Genomic DNA, 17,988 nt, shown 5'->3' with positions numbered 1-17,988 from the left:
GGCCCCCACTTTCCGATGCTGAGTCTCTCATTCAGGCAGTAAGTGTCTTTGAACGAGGGACCCCTCCCCCAGAAGCAGGAAGCATCCTGCAAGGTTTTTCGTGCTGTGCTTCCCTTGCGGCGACAGGGCTGCCTGTCGCATGGGTAATTGTGGCTGCGGCAGGAAGAGGCCCTTAGTTAGGGGTTAATTACCCAGTTAAGGGCCTCAATTGGCAGTGGGGTGGGAAGGTCGGTCACAGGAATTTTCAATTCTGAGATTAATAAATGTTTGTTGGGTGAGGATATAAAGGAATATGAAAACAGGCAGGAAAATGAAGTTAAGATACAGATCAGGCACATTCTAAATGAATAGCAGAACAAGTTGGATGGACTGAATAACCTATTCCTGTTCCTATGTTAGCAAACTACTGCAAATGCCATCAAGCATAGGCACCAATCTATTGGTGGAGATTTTGAGTGTCATGGTGAGCCTTGTCCAGGTGAAACAAATACCGACACTGCAGTTAATTATTCATCCACTTAACAGTAATTTATAAAGATGTGCCAATTCAAGCATAAAGTCGATAATAAGTGAAAGGATTGCTGAAGTTGATGTACTGCTTTCTGATTACAAAAAATAGTGTTGTTCTCCACTAGTGGATCCCCCCACACCTTTTTTAGAGGACAGGTGCATTCAGGTAATTTTAGCATGATGGGAATTTACTATTGCATGCATGATTTTCTTTCCCTTTAGCTTTCTAACACCTTCATTGCACATTATTCAGAGGGTGAACTGCTTAATGTTTGGGACAAATTGTTACTATATTCTGCTGTGTCGAAACAGGAGTGATTATTAGTCACAGACAAAATACGTGGACCTACTGCTCTCATTCATATCGCAAATGAGCTCCTAAAGTCTTGGAGGTAGCCTCCTCAGCTACCTAAGTAATGAGCCCTTTGAGTGCCTAAAGAAAAGGCTATGTTTTTTTTTACATAGAAACATAGAACATAGAAAGATTAATGGCACAGAAGGAGGCCATTCAGCCCATCATGTCTGTGCTGGCTGAAAAAGAGCTATCCAGTCTAATCCCATCTTCCAGCTCTGGTCTGTAGCCCTGAAGGTTTCAGCACCTCAGTGCAAATCCAAGTGTTTTTTTTTTAAATGCGATGAAGGTTTCTGCCTCTACTACCCTTTCAGGCAGTGAGTTCCAAGTCCCTACCACCCTCTGAGTGAAAAAATTACTCCTCTACTCCCCTATAATCCTTCCACCAATTACTTTAAATCTATGCCCGCGATTATTGACCTCTCTGCTAATGGAAATAGGTCCTTTCTACCCACTCTATCTAAGTCCCTCATAATTTTATCCACCTCAATTAAATCTCCCCTCAGCCTCCGCTGTTCCAAAGCAAAGAACCACAGCCTTTCCAATCTTTCCTCATAGCTAACATTCTCCATTCTTGGCAACATCCTCATAAATCTCTTCGGTACCCTCTCTAATGCAATCACATCCTTCCTGTAATGCAGTGACAGAACTGAATGCAGTACTCTAGTTGTGGTCTAACTAGTGTTTCATACAGTTCTAGCATAACCTCTCTGCTCTTATACTCTAGGCCTTGGCTAATGAAGGAAAGTATCTGATATGCCTTCTTGACCACCTTATCTACCTGCCCTGCTACCTACATGGATCTGAAAGCATACACTCCAAACTCCCTCTGTTTCTCTGCACTATTCAGTCTTCTACCATTTATTGTGTATTCCTTTGCCTAGTTTGTCCTCCCAAAAAGCATTACCTCACACCTCTCTGGACTGAATTCCATTTGCCACTTTTTTGCCCACCCTGAATCAGTCCAGCAGTGTGATAGCCCTTTTGCTTCCTCAGTTCAACCCATATGGCTTCATTTGATGCTCCTTCCAGCATATCATCCCTCCTCACAGCCATGATTGTTTCTTTAACCAATATTGCGACTTCCCCTTCTTTTATTTCCCTCTCTCTATCCTGTCTGAAAACCCTATAACCAGGCATGTTGAGAGCTATTCCTGCCCTTCTTTAAGCCATATTTCAGTAACAGCTATGATATCATACTTCCAAGTATCTATCTGTGCCCTCAGCTCATCTGCCTTACTCACTAGACTCCTTGCATTGAAGTATATACCACTAATCACTTAACAACTGCTTTGTTGTCTGTTTTCTAGCCTTTGTTTCCTCGACCTTCCATACTCACTTACTAATTTTCTGCCTTCTAGTTCCAGTTTTACTTCTCTTCCTTCTGAATCTACACTCAGGTTCCCACCCTCCTGCTGAACTAGTTTAAACCCTCCCCAGCAGCACTAGCAAACCTCCCCACTAAGATAATGGTCCTGACCTCATTGAGGTGCAGCCCATCTGACTTATACAAGTCCCACCTCTCCCAAAACTGGTCCCAGTGCCCCTGGAATCTAAAGCCTTCCCTCCTACCATCTCTCCAGCCACACATTCATCTGCACTATCTTCCTCTTTCTGCGCTCCCTAGCGCATGGCGCCAGGAGTAATCTGGTGATTGTTACCTTTGAGATCATACTTTTTAATTAATTATCCAGCTCCCTGAAATCTGCCTGAATCCCTCTTTCTACTTATGTCATTCACACCTCTAACGAAAAGAGACAATGTAGCCTAGATAGTGGCTGATAGGTGAAATCTTCATCTATGAGCAGTATCTCCAAGGAGGTCCCAGCTGTGATCCTCAGTCTGTGCTGCATTGATCTCAGCTGGGACAGTAATGGTACAATTGACCTCAGCAGCCTGAGTAAGGGAAGGGATAATCCAGCAGTTTATGTTTCTGATCCATTTAAAGTGACTCCGCCCCCGGGCATCTAGGCGTCAGGTGAGGCCAGGTATCATCAGGCTGTACCATTCCCCCATGCGAGAAACTTGACTGCACTCTCGGTAAAGGCTCACATATAAATAATGGCCATTTGAGGGGTGGGGAGGGAGAGTACCCAAGGGTGATCACAACTTCATGACTCATAACCTCAGTGAGGTCAAAACCTTCAGGTTGGGCAGAGGGAGCTCAAGAGAATGTTGTGGGGTGGGGGTGAAGAAACCAAGAATAATTTGGACAGTGGGCTTGAGCTGAAATACAATGGCCAGTATACATGTGAAATAAATACAGAAAGTGTTGGAATAACTCAGCAGGTCTGGCAGCATCTGTGGAGAGAGAAACAGAGTTAACGTTTCAGGTCTGTGACCTTTCATGGTTAGTGTATATGTGTCATTATGTATATGTTTCAATAGAAAATGTTATAGTAAGGTTGATTGGGGTATTTCTAATGAATGTATTGATGATATGGAATTTGTGGAGCCAAGATTTGTGGGCAGCACAGTGGCGCAGTGGTTAGCACCGCAGCCTCACAGCTCCAGTGACCCGGGTTCAATCCTGGGTACTGCCTGTGTGGAGTTTGCAAGTTCTCCCTGTGTCTGCGTGGGTTTCCTCCGGGAGCTCCGGTTTCCTCCCACATGCCAAACACTTGCAGGCTGATAGGTAAATTGGCCATTAGTGATTGCCCCTAGTCTTGGTGGGTGGTAGGGAAGTATAGGGACAGGTGGGGATGTGGCAGGGATATGGAATTAGTGTAGGATTAGTATAACTAAAGATGTGTGCAGGGACAGTTGTAAGTGTGTTTGATGAGTTTCTTCAGTTGTGTAAAGGGCCTGTTGTTGTCAGAAAGCTGTATCCCTCAGTGCTCTGGAAGCTGACTGTCATATTGCTTCGAATTCACACCGGACAATGGAGAAACTGAACTAAAAAAATGTCAGCGGGGGAGGTCAATAGAAGAGACTGTAAACAGAAAACGTCTTGTTTCTTGGGCCATTTCATTTCGGGAGCATGAAGCTTTGAAATGAATCCATTTTAGGAGGCCGTTTTGATGGTTGCTAGGTCACAGGAATAGGATTTCCAGAACTCGCTTTGTGAGCTTATTTTTTAATTATTATTTAAGTCTGCCTAATCTGACAAAGAATTCCTTCTCTTCAGAGCTTAGAACAGGATGTTACATTTATCATTTTCTTGCTAAATCTCCCTTTGCTGGTCACTTTGAAGCACTACCTTTTCCTATGCAACTGTAGAGCTTCCCCCTGAGCCAATGAGAGGCCGGTCTTTGCACATCATGCAAATGAATAGAGCTTTGCTGCCGTGTCGGTGGAATAGGAGCTGAGACAGAGAGAGAGCTGAGCGGAGCAAGGACCTTGTAGTGTACACTGAAACTCACAACTTCATCCTCTGGTTTAGCAATGACCTGTGTGTGATACAGTTGAGACCATAGTGTTGAATGCGCCCTACACACCAAGGGTTAGCCTGACATTTAGGAGGATCATTAAAATGAAGCGCAAGGTAAAATGGACTTTATTCTTTGCAAAGTTGCTGGTGTTGTCGGGTGCAATGCTGCGGAAAGCTGGGAGCCGTGGATTTGGCTGCTTGATTGAAAGTTCCAACTGCAAGCGCTTGCTGAGTTATTTCGAAAGACTGTTTTAACTGCTAAATGCGAACTTTCTACACTTGACCTGTGTCAGATTGCTCGGTTGGAGGAAGACAGTGGGGGTGGGGTTGGGGCACGTCACTACAGTTTGTTTATTTCAGTCTGAAAGTGTAAGGGTTTGTGATGTGATCTCCGTATAACTTGACTTACAGCTATATATCCTTATTAAAAGGAAGTTTGCTTTTGTGGAGACAGCTTGCACTTAAAAATTAAATGATCTACCTATGTTGTGTGTGGGACAGAGAAAATATTTTGTGAAGGTATTTTGCATATTTTTCACAAGTGTTCAGCATTCCAGTTGCTTATCTGGTATTCTGCCTGCGCTATTTGGCTGAATAAATAGATTATCTATTTTCCCTTTACGTTCCTCTCCATACACTCAGTGCGTGGTCATGGAAGCAACATGATGCTGTACTTTATTGGACAATGAGAAGTGTTCCAGAGCAGCCTGGCTTGTTGTGCCCTCCGATACCAATTGATTGTGGGACGTCAATTTCGGGCAAAATTGATCGATTCAGCTAACCACAAGGTTATCTTTTGCATGTCTAAACCCAGTAACCCTGAATCCTATTTGCTGACAGGAAACTGTCCAGTCTCCTTTTTGGAACCCCATCACAGTTTCTGATTACAATACCCTCGCTGGTGGTCCATCCCTTATGTTTTATCACCCTCTTACTGCAAAACATTGTGCCTGAATCTTCCATTGTCTTTTGTCGTCCTTCATTCGAAACTACGACCTCTTGCTTTTTTTTGACTTTCAGACATAGCGGAGAAAACCCACTTTCCAAAAGCCCTATCATCATCTTAAACACGTTTATCAAATCAGCCGTTAGCCTCGTCTTTTTAAGAGGAGATGGTCCCTGAATAGCCAACCACTTCTCATTGTTCTGTCCCCTCAGTTGTGGAATTAATTCGTCCCACTCTGCAATTCTTCCAAGATTTGAATATCCCATAAAATAAGGAGATCTCTCAGTTCCCCAGATTTGATCTCACTAATGCCAGATATTTTAGAATTGCTTCTCTCAACTGATGGACTGGAGAGTTAAGACTGACATTCTGCTTTCCCAAATGTCTTTTATGTGTTACATTTATGTATATATACAATTTTAAAAATCACTTCAGCATATAAGAAATCATGGATGTGAATTTTATGGGCACAGTATTATTACAACAATCCACTGCACAACTGGGTCAAGTACCAAATCCACTTAAATCCACAAAGAAAAAGATGGGGGCTGGTCTTTGGTATTGCATTGAGGAATGAGATTGAAGAGCTGATAGCATTTCACTGTTGTGTTGCAATCTGAGTAAGGATCCCTGCTTAGGTGGTGCTCATTCTGGTCCTTAGGAAATAGATAGTTTCCCCCACCTTCAGCATTTTTTGCTGTGGGGAGATCCTGGATGATGTGGTTCTGAACTACACCAACCCATACAATGCCAAGTTCAATTCTCTTTCTTTGATGAGTTAGCTGGTGTCAGCCATGGTAACAGTGAGGACATTATGATCAGCTTTAGAGGTATCACTAGTCAGGGTGACTCTTCCTGATCTCTGTCCAGCTGTAAAGTGTGTGTGGTTGTTCTATGCCCTGGTCAGTTCAAATAGCGAACAGGCATTTTGTCTAAATTCACCCATATGGCGACTAAAGTAACATACTAAGTGTTGCTGTCACCTGTGAAACTGATGGGAAGAGGAGGATCTGAATTTGGAAGGAGTCTATGAATAATTTATCAGGGATAAAGGCAGCAGGACCTAGAGGTAGAAGTGACTGGTGCCAATGAGTTAAGATAAATCAGCTGAGCCGAGTTCCCACTGGTGAAATTGTGCGGTCGTTTGAAACTCTTGTGAACTCAGCACTTTATCCCACTCGTCTTCAGCTCAGACTGAAACCACAGATGTAGCATACAGTAAAAAATATTCAGTGTGGTTTGTCTTGCATAAGGACGTTCTGCACAGCATAATGACATGTATTTACCTCCTTGCTTGGGTTCTTGCCAGTTGTGGAGGACATTGCAATTTGCTTTTAGTTTATATTCATTTTACGTTGGCAGATGGATCATAAGATCATAAGAACTAGGAGCAGGAGTAGGCCGTCCGGCCCCTCGAGCCTGCTCCGCCATTCAATAAGATCATGGCTGATCTTTTCGTGGACTCAGATCCACTTACCGCGCTCCCACAGTATCCCTTAATTCCTTTATTGTTCAAACCTTAGCCTTAAAGACGTATACTGAAGAAGCGTCAACTACTTCACTGGGCAAGGAATTCCATAGATTAACAACCCTCTGAGTGAAGAAGTTCCTTCTTAATTCAGTCCTAAATCTGCTCCCTCTAATCTTGAGGCTATGCTAGCCTTTTTTTCTGTCATTGAATTTTGAAAAGAAAAACACTAGCAAATGACCACAACTTTATCGAGACAGTATTTGCTAAAGCTGGAAAAGTGTTGACTTTCTCAATTTGCAATATTATGTATTTATTCATTCTTGGGATGTGAGCATCACTGGAAAGGCCAGCATTTATTGCCCATCCCTAATTACCCTTGAGAAGGTGGTGGTGAGCCGCCTTCTTGAACTGCTGCAGTCCATTGGTGTAGGTGCGCCCACAGTGCTGTTAGGAAGGGAGTTCCAGGATTTTGATCCAGCAACAGTGAAGGAACGGTGATATTGTTCCAAGTCAGGATGGTGTGTGGCTTGGAGGGGAACTTGCAGATGATGGCGTTCCCGTGTGCCTGCTGCCCTTGTCCTTCTGGGTGGTAGAGGTCGCAGGTTTGGAAGGTGCTGTCGAAGGAGCCTTGGTGAGTTGCTTCAGTGCATCTTGTAGATGGTACACACTGCTGCCACTGTGCGTCAGTGGTGGAGAGAATGTATGTTCAAGGTGGTGGATGGAGTGCCAAATAAGCGAGCTGCTTTGTCCTGGATGGTGTCAAGCCTCATGAGTGTTGTTGGAGCTGCATTCAACCAGGTAAGTAGCGATTATTCCATTATTCTCCTGAATTGTGCCTTATAGATGGTAGACAGACTTTGGGGAGTCAGGAGGTGAGTTACTCAGTACAGGCTTCCCAGCTTCAGACCTGTTCTTGTAGCCACAGCATTTATATGGCTGATCCAGTTAAGTTTCTGGTCAATGGTAACCCCAGGAAGTTGATGGTGAGGGATTCAGTGATGGTAATGTCATTAAATGTCAAGGATAGATGGTTAGATTCTCTTTTGTTGGAGATAGTCATTGCCTGGCACTTGTGTGACACAAATGTCACTTGCCACTTATCAGCCCAAGCCTGAAAGTTGTCCAAGTTTTGCTGCATGCAGGCATGGACAGCTTCAGTATCTGAGGAGTCACGAATGGTACTGAACATTCTGCAGTCATCAGCAAACATCCCCACTTCTGACCTTATGATGAAGAGAAGGTCATTGATGAAGCAGCTGAAGATAGTTGGGCTGAGGACTTTAGACTGAGGAACTCTGCAGCGAAGGCCTGGGGCTTAGATGTTTGGCCTCCAACAACCACAACCATCTTCCTTTGTGCTAGGTATGACTCCAACCAGTGGAGAGTTTTCCCCCTGATTCCCATTGACTTCAGTTTTGCTAGGGCTCCTTGATGCCACACTCTGTCAAATGCTTCCTTGATGTCAAGGGCAATTATTCTCACCTCACTTCTGGAATTCAGCTCTGGACCATGGCTGTAATGAGGTCCGGAGCCGAGTGGCCATGGTGGAACCCAAGCTGAGCATCGGTGAGCAGGTTGTTGCTGAGTATGTACTGCGTGATAGCACTGTCAACGACACCTTCCACTGCTTTGATAATTGAGAGTAGACTGATGGGTGATAATTGGCTGGATTGAATTTGTCCTGCTTTTTGTGTACAGGACATACCTGGGCAATTTTCCACAATGTTGGGTAGATGTCAGTGTTGTAGCTGTTGAACTGCTTGGCTAGGGGCACAGTTGGTTCTGGAGCACAAGTCTTCAATACTATTGCTGGAATGTTGTGAAGACCCATAGCCTTTGCTGTATCCAACGCCTTCAGCCATTTCTTGATATCACGTGGAGTGAATCGAACTGACTGAAGTCCAGCATCTGTGATGCTGGGGACCTCAGGAGGAGGGCGAGTTGGATCATCCACTTGGCACTTCTGACTAAAGATGATTGCAAATGCCTCAGCCTTGTCTTTTGCACTGATGCGCTGGGCTCCCCCCTCATTGAGGATGGGGATATTTTTGGAGCCTGCTCCTCCTATCAGTTGTTTAATTGTCCACCATCATTCACTACTGGATGTGGCAGGACTGCAGAGCTTTGATCTGATCTGTTGGTTGTGGGATCGCTTAGTTCTGTCTATAGAATGCTGCTTCCAACTTAAAGATTGATTTCTCAGATGCTCTTCTTACCACCCTTTTGACCTCACCCTTCAATAAACTCTGCAGTCCATGTCATGTCCCACACAAGATCCCTCACACCCATCCTGTGCCTGAACAAATTCGAGAAAGTTTCAGATTTCTGTATAGTCTTGCTGCATCCTATCTTCACTCCTCCCTTGTGACTCTGCTTCTGTGAGTGAACTGCTGCTTGCTTTCCATGCCACCATCATAAACTGGACCCTTCATCCACTAGACCCTTCCCACCTCTGAAATTCGTCTGCAGACTTCTATAAAACCACCCCTTAAACTATACCTCTGGTCTCTTACCTCACCACCAAATTCCTCTTCCTCCACTGTTCCACTTGTAAGATACTCCAATATATGCTTTTACCCAAAGATAGGCTTTCTACATACACTCTATATTGGACTGAAGACAACCAAGGTGGCATTGGAACCTATGGAGTTTTCCTAGATCCACATAAACAGGAGGTGGGATCTGAAATTCCTGTAAGCTTTATCAGCAACCGTAAAGATGGGGCTTCTGGTCACCAAGTCTGCCCTGGCATCCCAAGTCCTGTATATGGGGTTATTTGCATGAATGGGGCAGGCCCTGGCACCATTTACAACACTTTCTTGACATCTTCCCTCACAGGGGCCTAAGATGTTTGGTCCAGCACTTTGTTGCTCTGTTACGAGATTGTGTCAGTCCGGGTAAAGATCATTCAAAGAGTTAAGGATAAAAGTATTGATTTTGGAGTAACTGTTTTTCTAACACATTTTCTACATTACAATATTGACTTCACTTCAGGATGTGCTTCATTGGCTGACTGTAAAGTGCTCTGGAATGACCTGAGGTTGTGAAAGGTGCTAAATAAATGTAAATTTTTCTTATCAATCAATTGCTCTCCATAGGGAGCAGAACTGCTGGGATTTCTGGTGGGTGCTGACATCCCACCAGTTCCACCTTCTCTTCTGATATCAACACCATGGGGAGGGAGGGGTTTAAAAAAAGGATGGAGATCCAGCAGAATCAGGTTCTGCCTTCTGTCCTCTACTCCAACTTCTACCAAAGAAGCACGCTCCCAGATGCCAAATTGCAGCCCCATAGTCTCCAATAGCAGCAGTATAAACCATGCCCACTGTTTGTTCTGGCTATCAACAGACTGACTGGCTGAATCCATCCATGAAGGCCAGAAGTTCAGGCTTTCATTTATTGGGTTATACAGACCTCCTCAAACTTAGGGCAAGTTGCAACTTGTGCAACAACACACAGTTGTTGTTCCAGTGCTGTAAGATGTAAACTGGCCGTTTCCATGGGCCCTAGGCCTTCATCAATATGACTGAGTTACACCAAGGTGGTTCTATAAATACAACCTTTGATAAGATTCACACAATCACCAAGTTACTGATGACTTATTTGCAGGTACTGATTTCTCACCTTCTGGTCACTATACAGGAATGGTAAGAAGTCAGCTGCTCCTAGGCCTTTGTTGCAGTGTCTAATTGGCAGGTGCCCTGAAAATATTGCATTTGCTGTCCAGGAAACTCAATCCTAGTGTGCTTATATTTTTTATTTGCTTGTTTGAAATTTGTAGTACAGTTGCTGCATTGTTAGATCAATTAGAAATCAGAACACCAAGGTCTTTTAGTATCAGCAACTTCGAATATCTGCAAATGCTCCCCGCCAAGTCTGTTTTACTCTTGCAAGCAAAAATGCTTAGACACTGCTTAGTGTAAGGGCTGCTGCGGGGGTTTGGGGTGGGGCGTCTTGGTGGTACGGGTGGTGATGAATGACTCAAGCTTTCATTATGAGGAAGCACCTGTCTCCATTCCTAGCCTTCTCCACAAAAATCAGGAACTCCTGCTGTGAGGATTCACATGTTACTCTCCTCAGTGGCACAATGTGTTGGCACTCTAACAAACTGTAATACTCATCTGTGTGCTTTACTTGTTCCAAAATGCTTTTTTGGCTGAGGGAAGATTTCACTCCGGAGCACTGGCATAATATTTGACTGCACTAGCAGGTGTTCCACCATACATGTGGTCATTGTTATGTCCAAATAAACACTTAAGATTACTTTGGTTATAACTAACTGCTTTTATTTCCGGACCCTCTAGAGTATTCTGTCAAATTAATAACAAAAGCGGTACAAGAGACCATGGAATGGAATTGTTACATTGCGCTTACTCCGAGAGGGGAGCCATCTAGTGTTCAGTTAAAATATGCAAGTACCATACGTATCAGTCATTCTATTGAAGTTAACAACGGTGAAAGTTAAAAATGTAGATTTAGGCTTGAGATTGCCACAAACTGCTTAGAAGTAGGTAGAGTTTGACTCACCTACTTTCTGCAAAGGGTTGTGAATGTGTAGCATAGCCTGTGCAGTGAGGCAGTGGAGGTCTATAGTGTGACATAGTTGGATTAATACTGAGGGGATGGGTGATTGAAGAATATTAAGCCCTGATTTTAACTGGTTCCAAGAGGTCAATGTGGGGCCAGCAGGCCTGGGCTATTTTAACTCCTAATTGGGGCTGGTATTCCTGTTCCTCCTGGCCCACAGGGAAACCTTTATGGAGTTAAATTCACCTGGCTTCTCCACTCTCTACTGCCAGCTGCTGCTTGGTGCCTGTAATATCCGGGTTACTATACTCTTTGTACCGAATAAAGACAGTAGTCTATGGGTTCAGGTAACTGGAGTTTATTTATAATCAACTATGGCTGCCACTGCAATACTCATCATAGGAGGCTCTGTACACTCCGTGACATCACATCCTCTGATGATGCTTACAGTCTATTTACATATCTACCCAGCAGCAGTGGTTAGCACCGCAGCCTCACAGCTCCAGGAACCCGGGTTCAATTCTGGGTACTGCCTGTGCGGAGTTTGCAAGTTCTCCCTGTGACTGTGTGGGTTTCCGCCGGGTGCTCCGGTTTCCTCCCACAGCCAAAGACTTGCAGGTTGTTAGGTAAATTGGCCATTATAAATTGCCCCTAGTATAGGTAGGTAGTAGGGGAATATCGGGACAGGTGGGGATGTGGTAGGGATATGGGATTAGTGTAGGATTAATATAAAAAATGGGTGGTTGAAGGTCGGAACAGACTCGGTGGGCCGAAGGGCCTGTTTCTGTGCTGTATATATAATAATAACAACCTACATCACATACTACAGTGTCTCTTGTTCCCAGTGAGGCTGGTATCAGATGACAAATGCGATTGCCCATTAAAATTATATTAGGGTCTGAATTACATCAACAGGCCCTGACTTTTATAGTTTAATGAGGCCCTTGCCTATTCCTGTGCCTCCTCATGCATTTCCTGAAACTTGAGTTAAAATGGCAACCACCGTGAGTGCAGTGCCAAGCCAGGTGGCAGCAAGCTGCCTCTATTTTAATGCCTCCACGCCCTTCTTTTCAGTGTGTGGTGGGGGTGTTAAACTTGGCCCTTTAGTTTCTGAGACCAGCCAGATGGACTGCAGAGTCTCTACTTTCTGGCCCTCCACATTTTCTATGTTCCTAATTATATGCATTATTTTGTCAAGAAGAATTTGTGAAGTGGATCAGTCTGCTAATTTTATTTATCGTCATCTGTATTGTTGGAAAGTGTGCAGCTTTTTAGGTTGTTTGCAGTTTTTCTGTTATCACAGACAAGAGCCACATTCGACACATAACCTTTTACATAGTACTCCATTAAAATTTCTGCCGAACCACTTTCCAGAGATATTAGTGCTGTTTTAGATACAGTGGGGTATTTTATTTGGGAGTCTGTTGCAGAAAATGATTTAGATTTAATTCCTAGAAAACTGCTTTTTTAGAAATGATGGTGTGTTTTTAACCTCTAAACTCTCTACATTGAATGTGGCTGCACCCAATGGGCCAGTGTTGGGATTTTTAAAAATAGTTCTGTTCATCTTTCATAGCCCACTATTTCTGGCAATGCGCAGTAGGGAAAGCCAACCAGTTCTTGCTATGTATGGCAGAGGGATAGCGCACTAATCCTTGGAGGTGATTATGAATCTGTACAAGGCACTGGTATGGCCACATCTGGAATATTGTGTGCAGTTCTCATTGCTGAACTGCAGCAAGGATATCCAGGCATTGGAACAGTGCAGAACAGTCAAACTGATACCCAGCTTTAGGCTGTGAGGAGAGGTTGAGGAGCTGGGGATTTTTTTTTACCCTGGAGAAGGGAAGGCTTCGGGATGATATTCTTCAAACATTCAAGATAAATTGAGCTGCAATAAAAAGTTTAAGATTGCCATGCATCAGGAAAGGTAGGGCTTAGAAGAATGAAGATGCATTGAGAGTTTCAATTTAACTGCTTTACACAGCAGGTGGTGAATGTATAGTCAAGACTACTTGGGAGACAGTGGAAGGAGAAATGTTAATGGAGAACTGGATTAGGATTTGAGGCAGTGAATGATTGAGGGATATTATTTTTTGGCATAGACCAGATGGGATGCAGAGTCTTTTTTGGCCATGTACTTTGCTGTATTCCTACAAGTGCTATCTCTAACACCGAGCCAAAAAGTGTTCTAACAATAAATCAATACTTTAATAAATATAGAAAATTCTGTAGATACACAGCAAGCTAGTCAGGAACTAATAAAGAGAAAAGATAGGTTATGATGATTCAGATACATGATCCTTCACCAGACTGCAGATTTTCCCTTTGTTTGAAGTGAAATTTCTATCTTCTCTCAGTAATTTTCCTCCTTTTTCTCTGCGTTCCCCCCACCCATGTGCTGCCATGGCCAGTCTTTATTTAACCAACTTTCTTAATTCTTTTTGGATAAGATAAGTATATTTACCACAATGTATAGGTTGTTTTTGAGACTTTTGTTTTTAGAGAGCAACCTGGATTGAACACTTAACGATGATTTTTGGTGATAATCGTTGAGGTTCAAACTAAACATCAACCATGACCTATTGATTATAAATCAGTTAGAATTCTTCTAATTCTGGGTACTGCACCTTGTCAGAGATGCCTAAGGCTTGATATTAGTAGGACAGGATACTGCTGTCATTTTAAACAACTGTTTGCCTTGAGGTTTGCATCCCCAGAGCCCCCTTTAGATCTCTTTAGAAGTAACTACAAATTTCAGTATAATTGTTATCTTTACTGAGAAACGATCCATTAATGAGAATTTTGAAAGACAAAGTCCCTCCACCAATCTCATTAATCCCCTCCGAAATCAGGATGGTGCCTGCCACCCTAATAGCTATGGCAGCAAGCACAGACATTCTAAAACAATGCAATCATTGCCCACACTCCTGACCTGTTTCTACAGGTAGTGTAAATGTTGAGGCTCTGTAAAAGCAATTACTCTTGGTGTCAGGTATCGTTGTGACTAGGCCTGTGGCTGTCTAATGTCAGAGCGATCTAATCCATTTGATCTCTGGAAACCGGTGCCAGAAAAGTAATTACATTGTGACGAGGTTCCACTTTAGAAGAACTGAGCTTAAAAACCAAGATTTAATCGCCATCATATTAAGTAATTACTGGCCCTCCCTTCAGTATTTCTGCAGATCCTGCATGAAAAATATAATAAGGACAGATTAATGTTTGTAGGATGCATTAAGAATGTTTGAATTCACTTTTATGATTTGAGAGGTAATGTGTAAGGCTGGGGCAGCTTATTTTGGCTAGAGTTGGCCAAAGGATATATGGGAGTTGGCATGTAGGGCAGTTTCTTTGGTTTGGAGTCAGAGATTGCATCTGGAGTTACTGAGCTTCCTATGTTTTTAGACAATTGTGAATTATATCCCTCTAGTCAGAGGCTGACAAAAGGGAATGATTTATCTTCACTATGTGCCCATCTAAAGTGGTTTAAAAAAAACACTTATTTCCAACCTCAGCCATTAAACTCCTGTGGCATTTAACTCTAAAGGAAAACAATTAACCACTGCTCATTGGAAATCTGCTGCAACTGAGGCCACTGCCCTTAAGTGAGAGGAGTCTTGTTTGAAAATATTACTGGACAATCTGCCTTCCGATGGGCATTCAAGCCGATGCATGTTTTTTAAAATTCTTTCATGGGATGTGGGCATCGCTGGCCAGGCCAGCATTTATTGCCCATCCCTAATTGCCCTGAGTGGCTTGCTAGGCCATTTCAGAGGGCATGTAAGAGTCAACCACATTGCTGTGGCTCTGGAGTCACATGTAGGCCAGAATAGGTAAGGACAGCAGATTTCCTTCCCTAAAGGGGGTTAGTGAACCAGATGGGTTTTTACAACAATCGACAATGGTTTCATGGCCATCATTAGACTTTAATTCCAGATTTATTAATTGAATTCAAATTCCACCTTCTGCTGTGGTGGGATTTGAACCCATGTCCCGAGAGCAATACCCTGGGTCTCTGGGTTACTAGTCCAGCGACAATACCACTACGCCATCGCCTCCCCTAATATTGTTGTATTGTCTTGGATTACAGAAGTCTACATGATTGAAACACTGAGGGTGCTGTTCAATAAGGCAACAGCCGTCCGCATTTTTGTCAGAAAACCGACTTAGGCTGTTGCATTGGTCACCAGGAAGCAATTCATTGTAATTATTGAATTTTCTGATACTTTTTGAGATACAAACTGGGGGAGAAAGAAGGCCTGTGGAGTATTGTGCTGGTTCACGAGCAGATCTCCCACATGGTGAGTTCATGAGCACAGACTCATGTTGGGAGTAGGTGACCATTGAAAGCTCCTGTGCTTCCCCATGAGAAGGGAAGGAAACTCTGAGGTTATCTAACCCCTGAGATGCCCTCGTGTAGCTCGGAACGCATACCTAGTCAGGGAAATCAACAGTACCCTGGGCACAGGTTTCCTGATGGCCCTTTTGGCCAGGGATTGATTTGTGGCACTGGTAGCAACTTAACACGGATGAAATTAGTTTATTAAAATATTGTTCAAACAAAAATAACTAGTCAAACTGAAATCATTCTTTCATGTGCCAATGCAAGTCTGTAACTTTCAGTAGCTTTATTTTTAAAAGAAGCAAATTATAAAAAACAAATTTACTCAAATTAAATGATGTAAACACCCCCTGAAGCTATTCATCTGAACTGGAACCAGTAATCTACTTCTAACTTGTCAAATTTAAAGGGCAGCGGGCTTACTGGCCTCAACTCCATCTACATTACAACACTAAATGCATTACTATGCTTTCCAATAACAGATATTTTACACATTCCCACACTTTACAATTACCTAGATTATTCTCGGACTCACTCCTCTCCTCCTAGCACTACAAACATCACTTTTCAGTTACTTTTTGGGGCGTCTTCCTCTTCATCACCCAGTACAACTGGGCAGTGTGATGTCACCCATTCGTCCCTTGCAATTGCATCAGGATACTGGGATCCCAATTTGCATTGAGTAATGAGGTTCCCTGATTCAGGCAGGTGCCTGGGCTGCCCAGAGAAAACCCCAGTAAAAATATGGCAGCGGAGTGGGAGAGGGGCGTTAAGTTTGCCGCATCCATGCTGACTCAGCCAGTGCCTGTTTGCATTGGGTGGTCAAAGTTTTAATCAGTCCTTGTATTTCAGTAAGGAATCTTTTTAAGAAAAGTTTTCATAAAATTAAGGAGGGTAAGTTATGGTACAGGAACTGGGTGCAGCAGCTGTAAACATATCCTCGTCAAACAAGCCATTGCCAGGGAATGCAAACTTTGAACTGGTTTCCTCCCATGGAATGGGAGTGGCCTTTGGTTTTTTTTGTCAGTTCAATTAAATCACTAGGCTGAATCAGCAGATGCTGAAGATGATTATAACTTTGTGCGCAATTAATGTCATAAGACCTTTAAACCCCCATTCACTGAGGGTGGAATTCCACTAGAGTTTTTCCCATGGCACCATCATCAAAACAGAGTTCTTAACACTACCTATCTCTGTAACCTCCTTCAGCCTACAATTCTTGAGAACTCTGTGTTCATCCAATTCTGGCATCTTGTACATCCCCCAATTCCTACATCCCACTATTGGCATCCATGCCTTCTGTTGTCTTCAGCCCAAACTCTGGAATTCACTGCTAAACCTCTCAATTCTCTTCCTTTTTGACATTTCTTAAAACGTGCCTCTTTGACCAAGCTTTTCGTCACCTGTCATAATAGCTCCTTACATGACTCAGAGTCAAATTTTGTGAAGCTCCTTGGGACGATTTACTACGTTAAAGGTGCTATATAAATGCAACTTCTTGTTGCCTGTACTCTAATAAATTGTACCGTAACTGACCCTTCTTAATTTTATCAAAACTTTTCGAAAGATTCTTTAGTGAAATACAAAGACCGATTTAAAACTCTGACCACCCAGCACAAATGGGCACTGGATGAGTTAACATGGCTGCGGTGATTTTATCCGCTCCTCTCACACTATGCCGTCATATTTACTGGGGCTTTCTTCTGGGCAGCCCAGGCACCTGCCTGAGAAAGCCACATGGCTGCAGACATGTGAAGCATGAGCTGTTTTCAGAAATTAAATCCTCATATATTTGCACCTTGTGACCAGGGTGAATCTGCCTCCGTGCAGAGGGCTGCTTAAATGGCTGAACTCCTCTGTGATCAATGTTTAGGCACACTAGCTAATGAGCATTGGTATGTAGTCCTTTAACTTTGTGGAGCTCAGGAGTGTCTCAGCTTTTGTGTACATGGTCTACATAGGCACATACCAAGAAGCAACACGTGAGGCAGCAATTTTCAGCTCCCGTGGGATGAAAATCAGATGGATTCTGCAATTTTATAAGAGGTAATATTCACATGCACTAGCTGGGTAGTAATCTGCTAGATTAAAGTTAGTCTTGTAAATTTAAATCCATATCCCCATCAAATTGTTGATACTAACAGATCTTGATGTTCTAACTTAGGATTTTCTCACGACTGGGGCAACAGCACTAAGAGCAGTCCTTTCCAATCCACCAGGACCAGGAAACTCAAACATGACAAACCAATTAATAGGAAATTTAAGCCCAAGGAGAAAGAAAGTTGCCAGGGCCCTAAGGGTCAGATGACCAGGGCTCACAGGCCACATATGGGCCACAGGCTGTTTTTTGGACACTCATAATGTAGATGATGCATTCAAAGCATTTATAGTTGGAGCTCCTTAATGGCTGGTAAATGCACTGCCCGGTGTGATATGGATCTAAAGAAACTAGAAAGGTCACGGTTCTTGG

General features: G+C 43.3%; 1 protein-coding gene across 4 annotated transcripts in view; it reads left to right on the top strand.

The window, feature by feature from the left end:
• Nucleotides 1–17,988, top strand: part of nedd9 (neural precursor cell expressed, developmentally down-regulated 9) — a 233,848-nt gene that overhangs the window by 151,841 nt on the left and 64,019 nt on the right. For 3 of the 4 annotated variants that reach the window (XM_068058130.1, XM_068058123.1, XM_068058103.1), the window contains exon 1: nt 4,164–4,346. The exons of the other annotated variant lie outside the window; for it this stretch is intronic. In XM_068058130.1, the coding sequence (XP_067914231.1) occupies nt 4,335–4,346 (12 nt within the window). In that variant the 5' untranslated portion in view covers nt 4,164–4,334. Of the gene's footprint in view, nt 1–4,163; nt 4,347–17,988 lie in introns of those variants that run through there. 4 annotated transcript variants of the gene reach the window in all.

This window comes from Heterodontus francisci, chromosome 2, assembly GCF_036365525.1.
Source record: "Heterodontus francisci isolate sHetFra1 chromosome 2, sHetFra1.hap1, whole genome shotgun sequence".
NCBI lineage: Eukaryota > Metazoa > Chordata > Chondrichthyes > Heterodontiformes > Heterodontidae > Heterodontus > Heterodontus francisci.
This window is presented reverse-complemented; position numbering and strand designations above follow the sequence as displayed.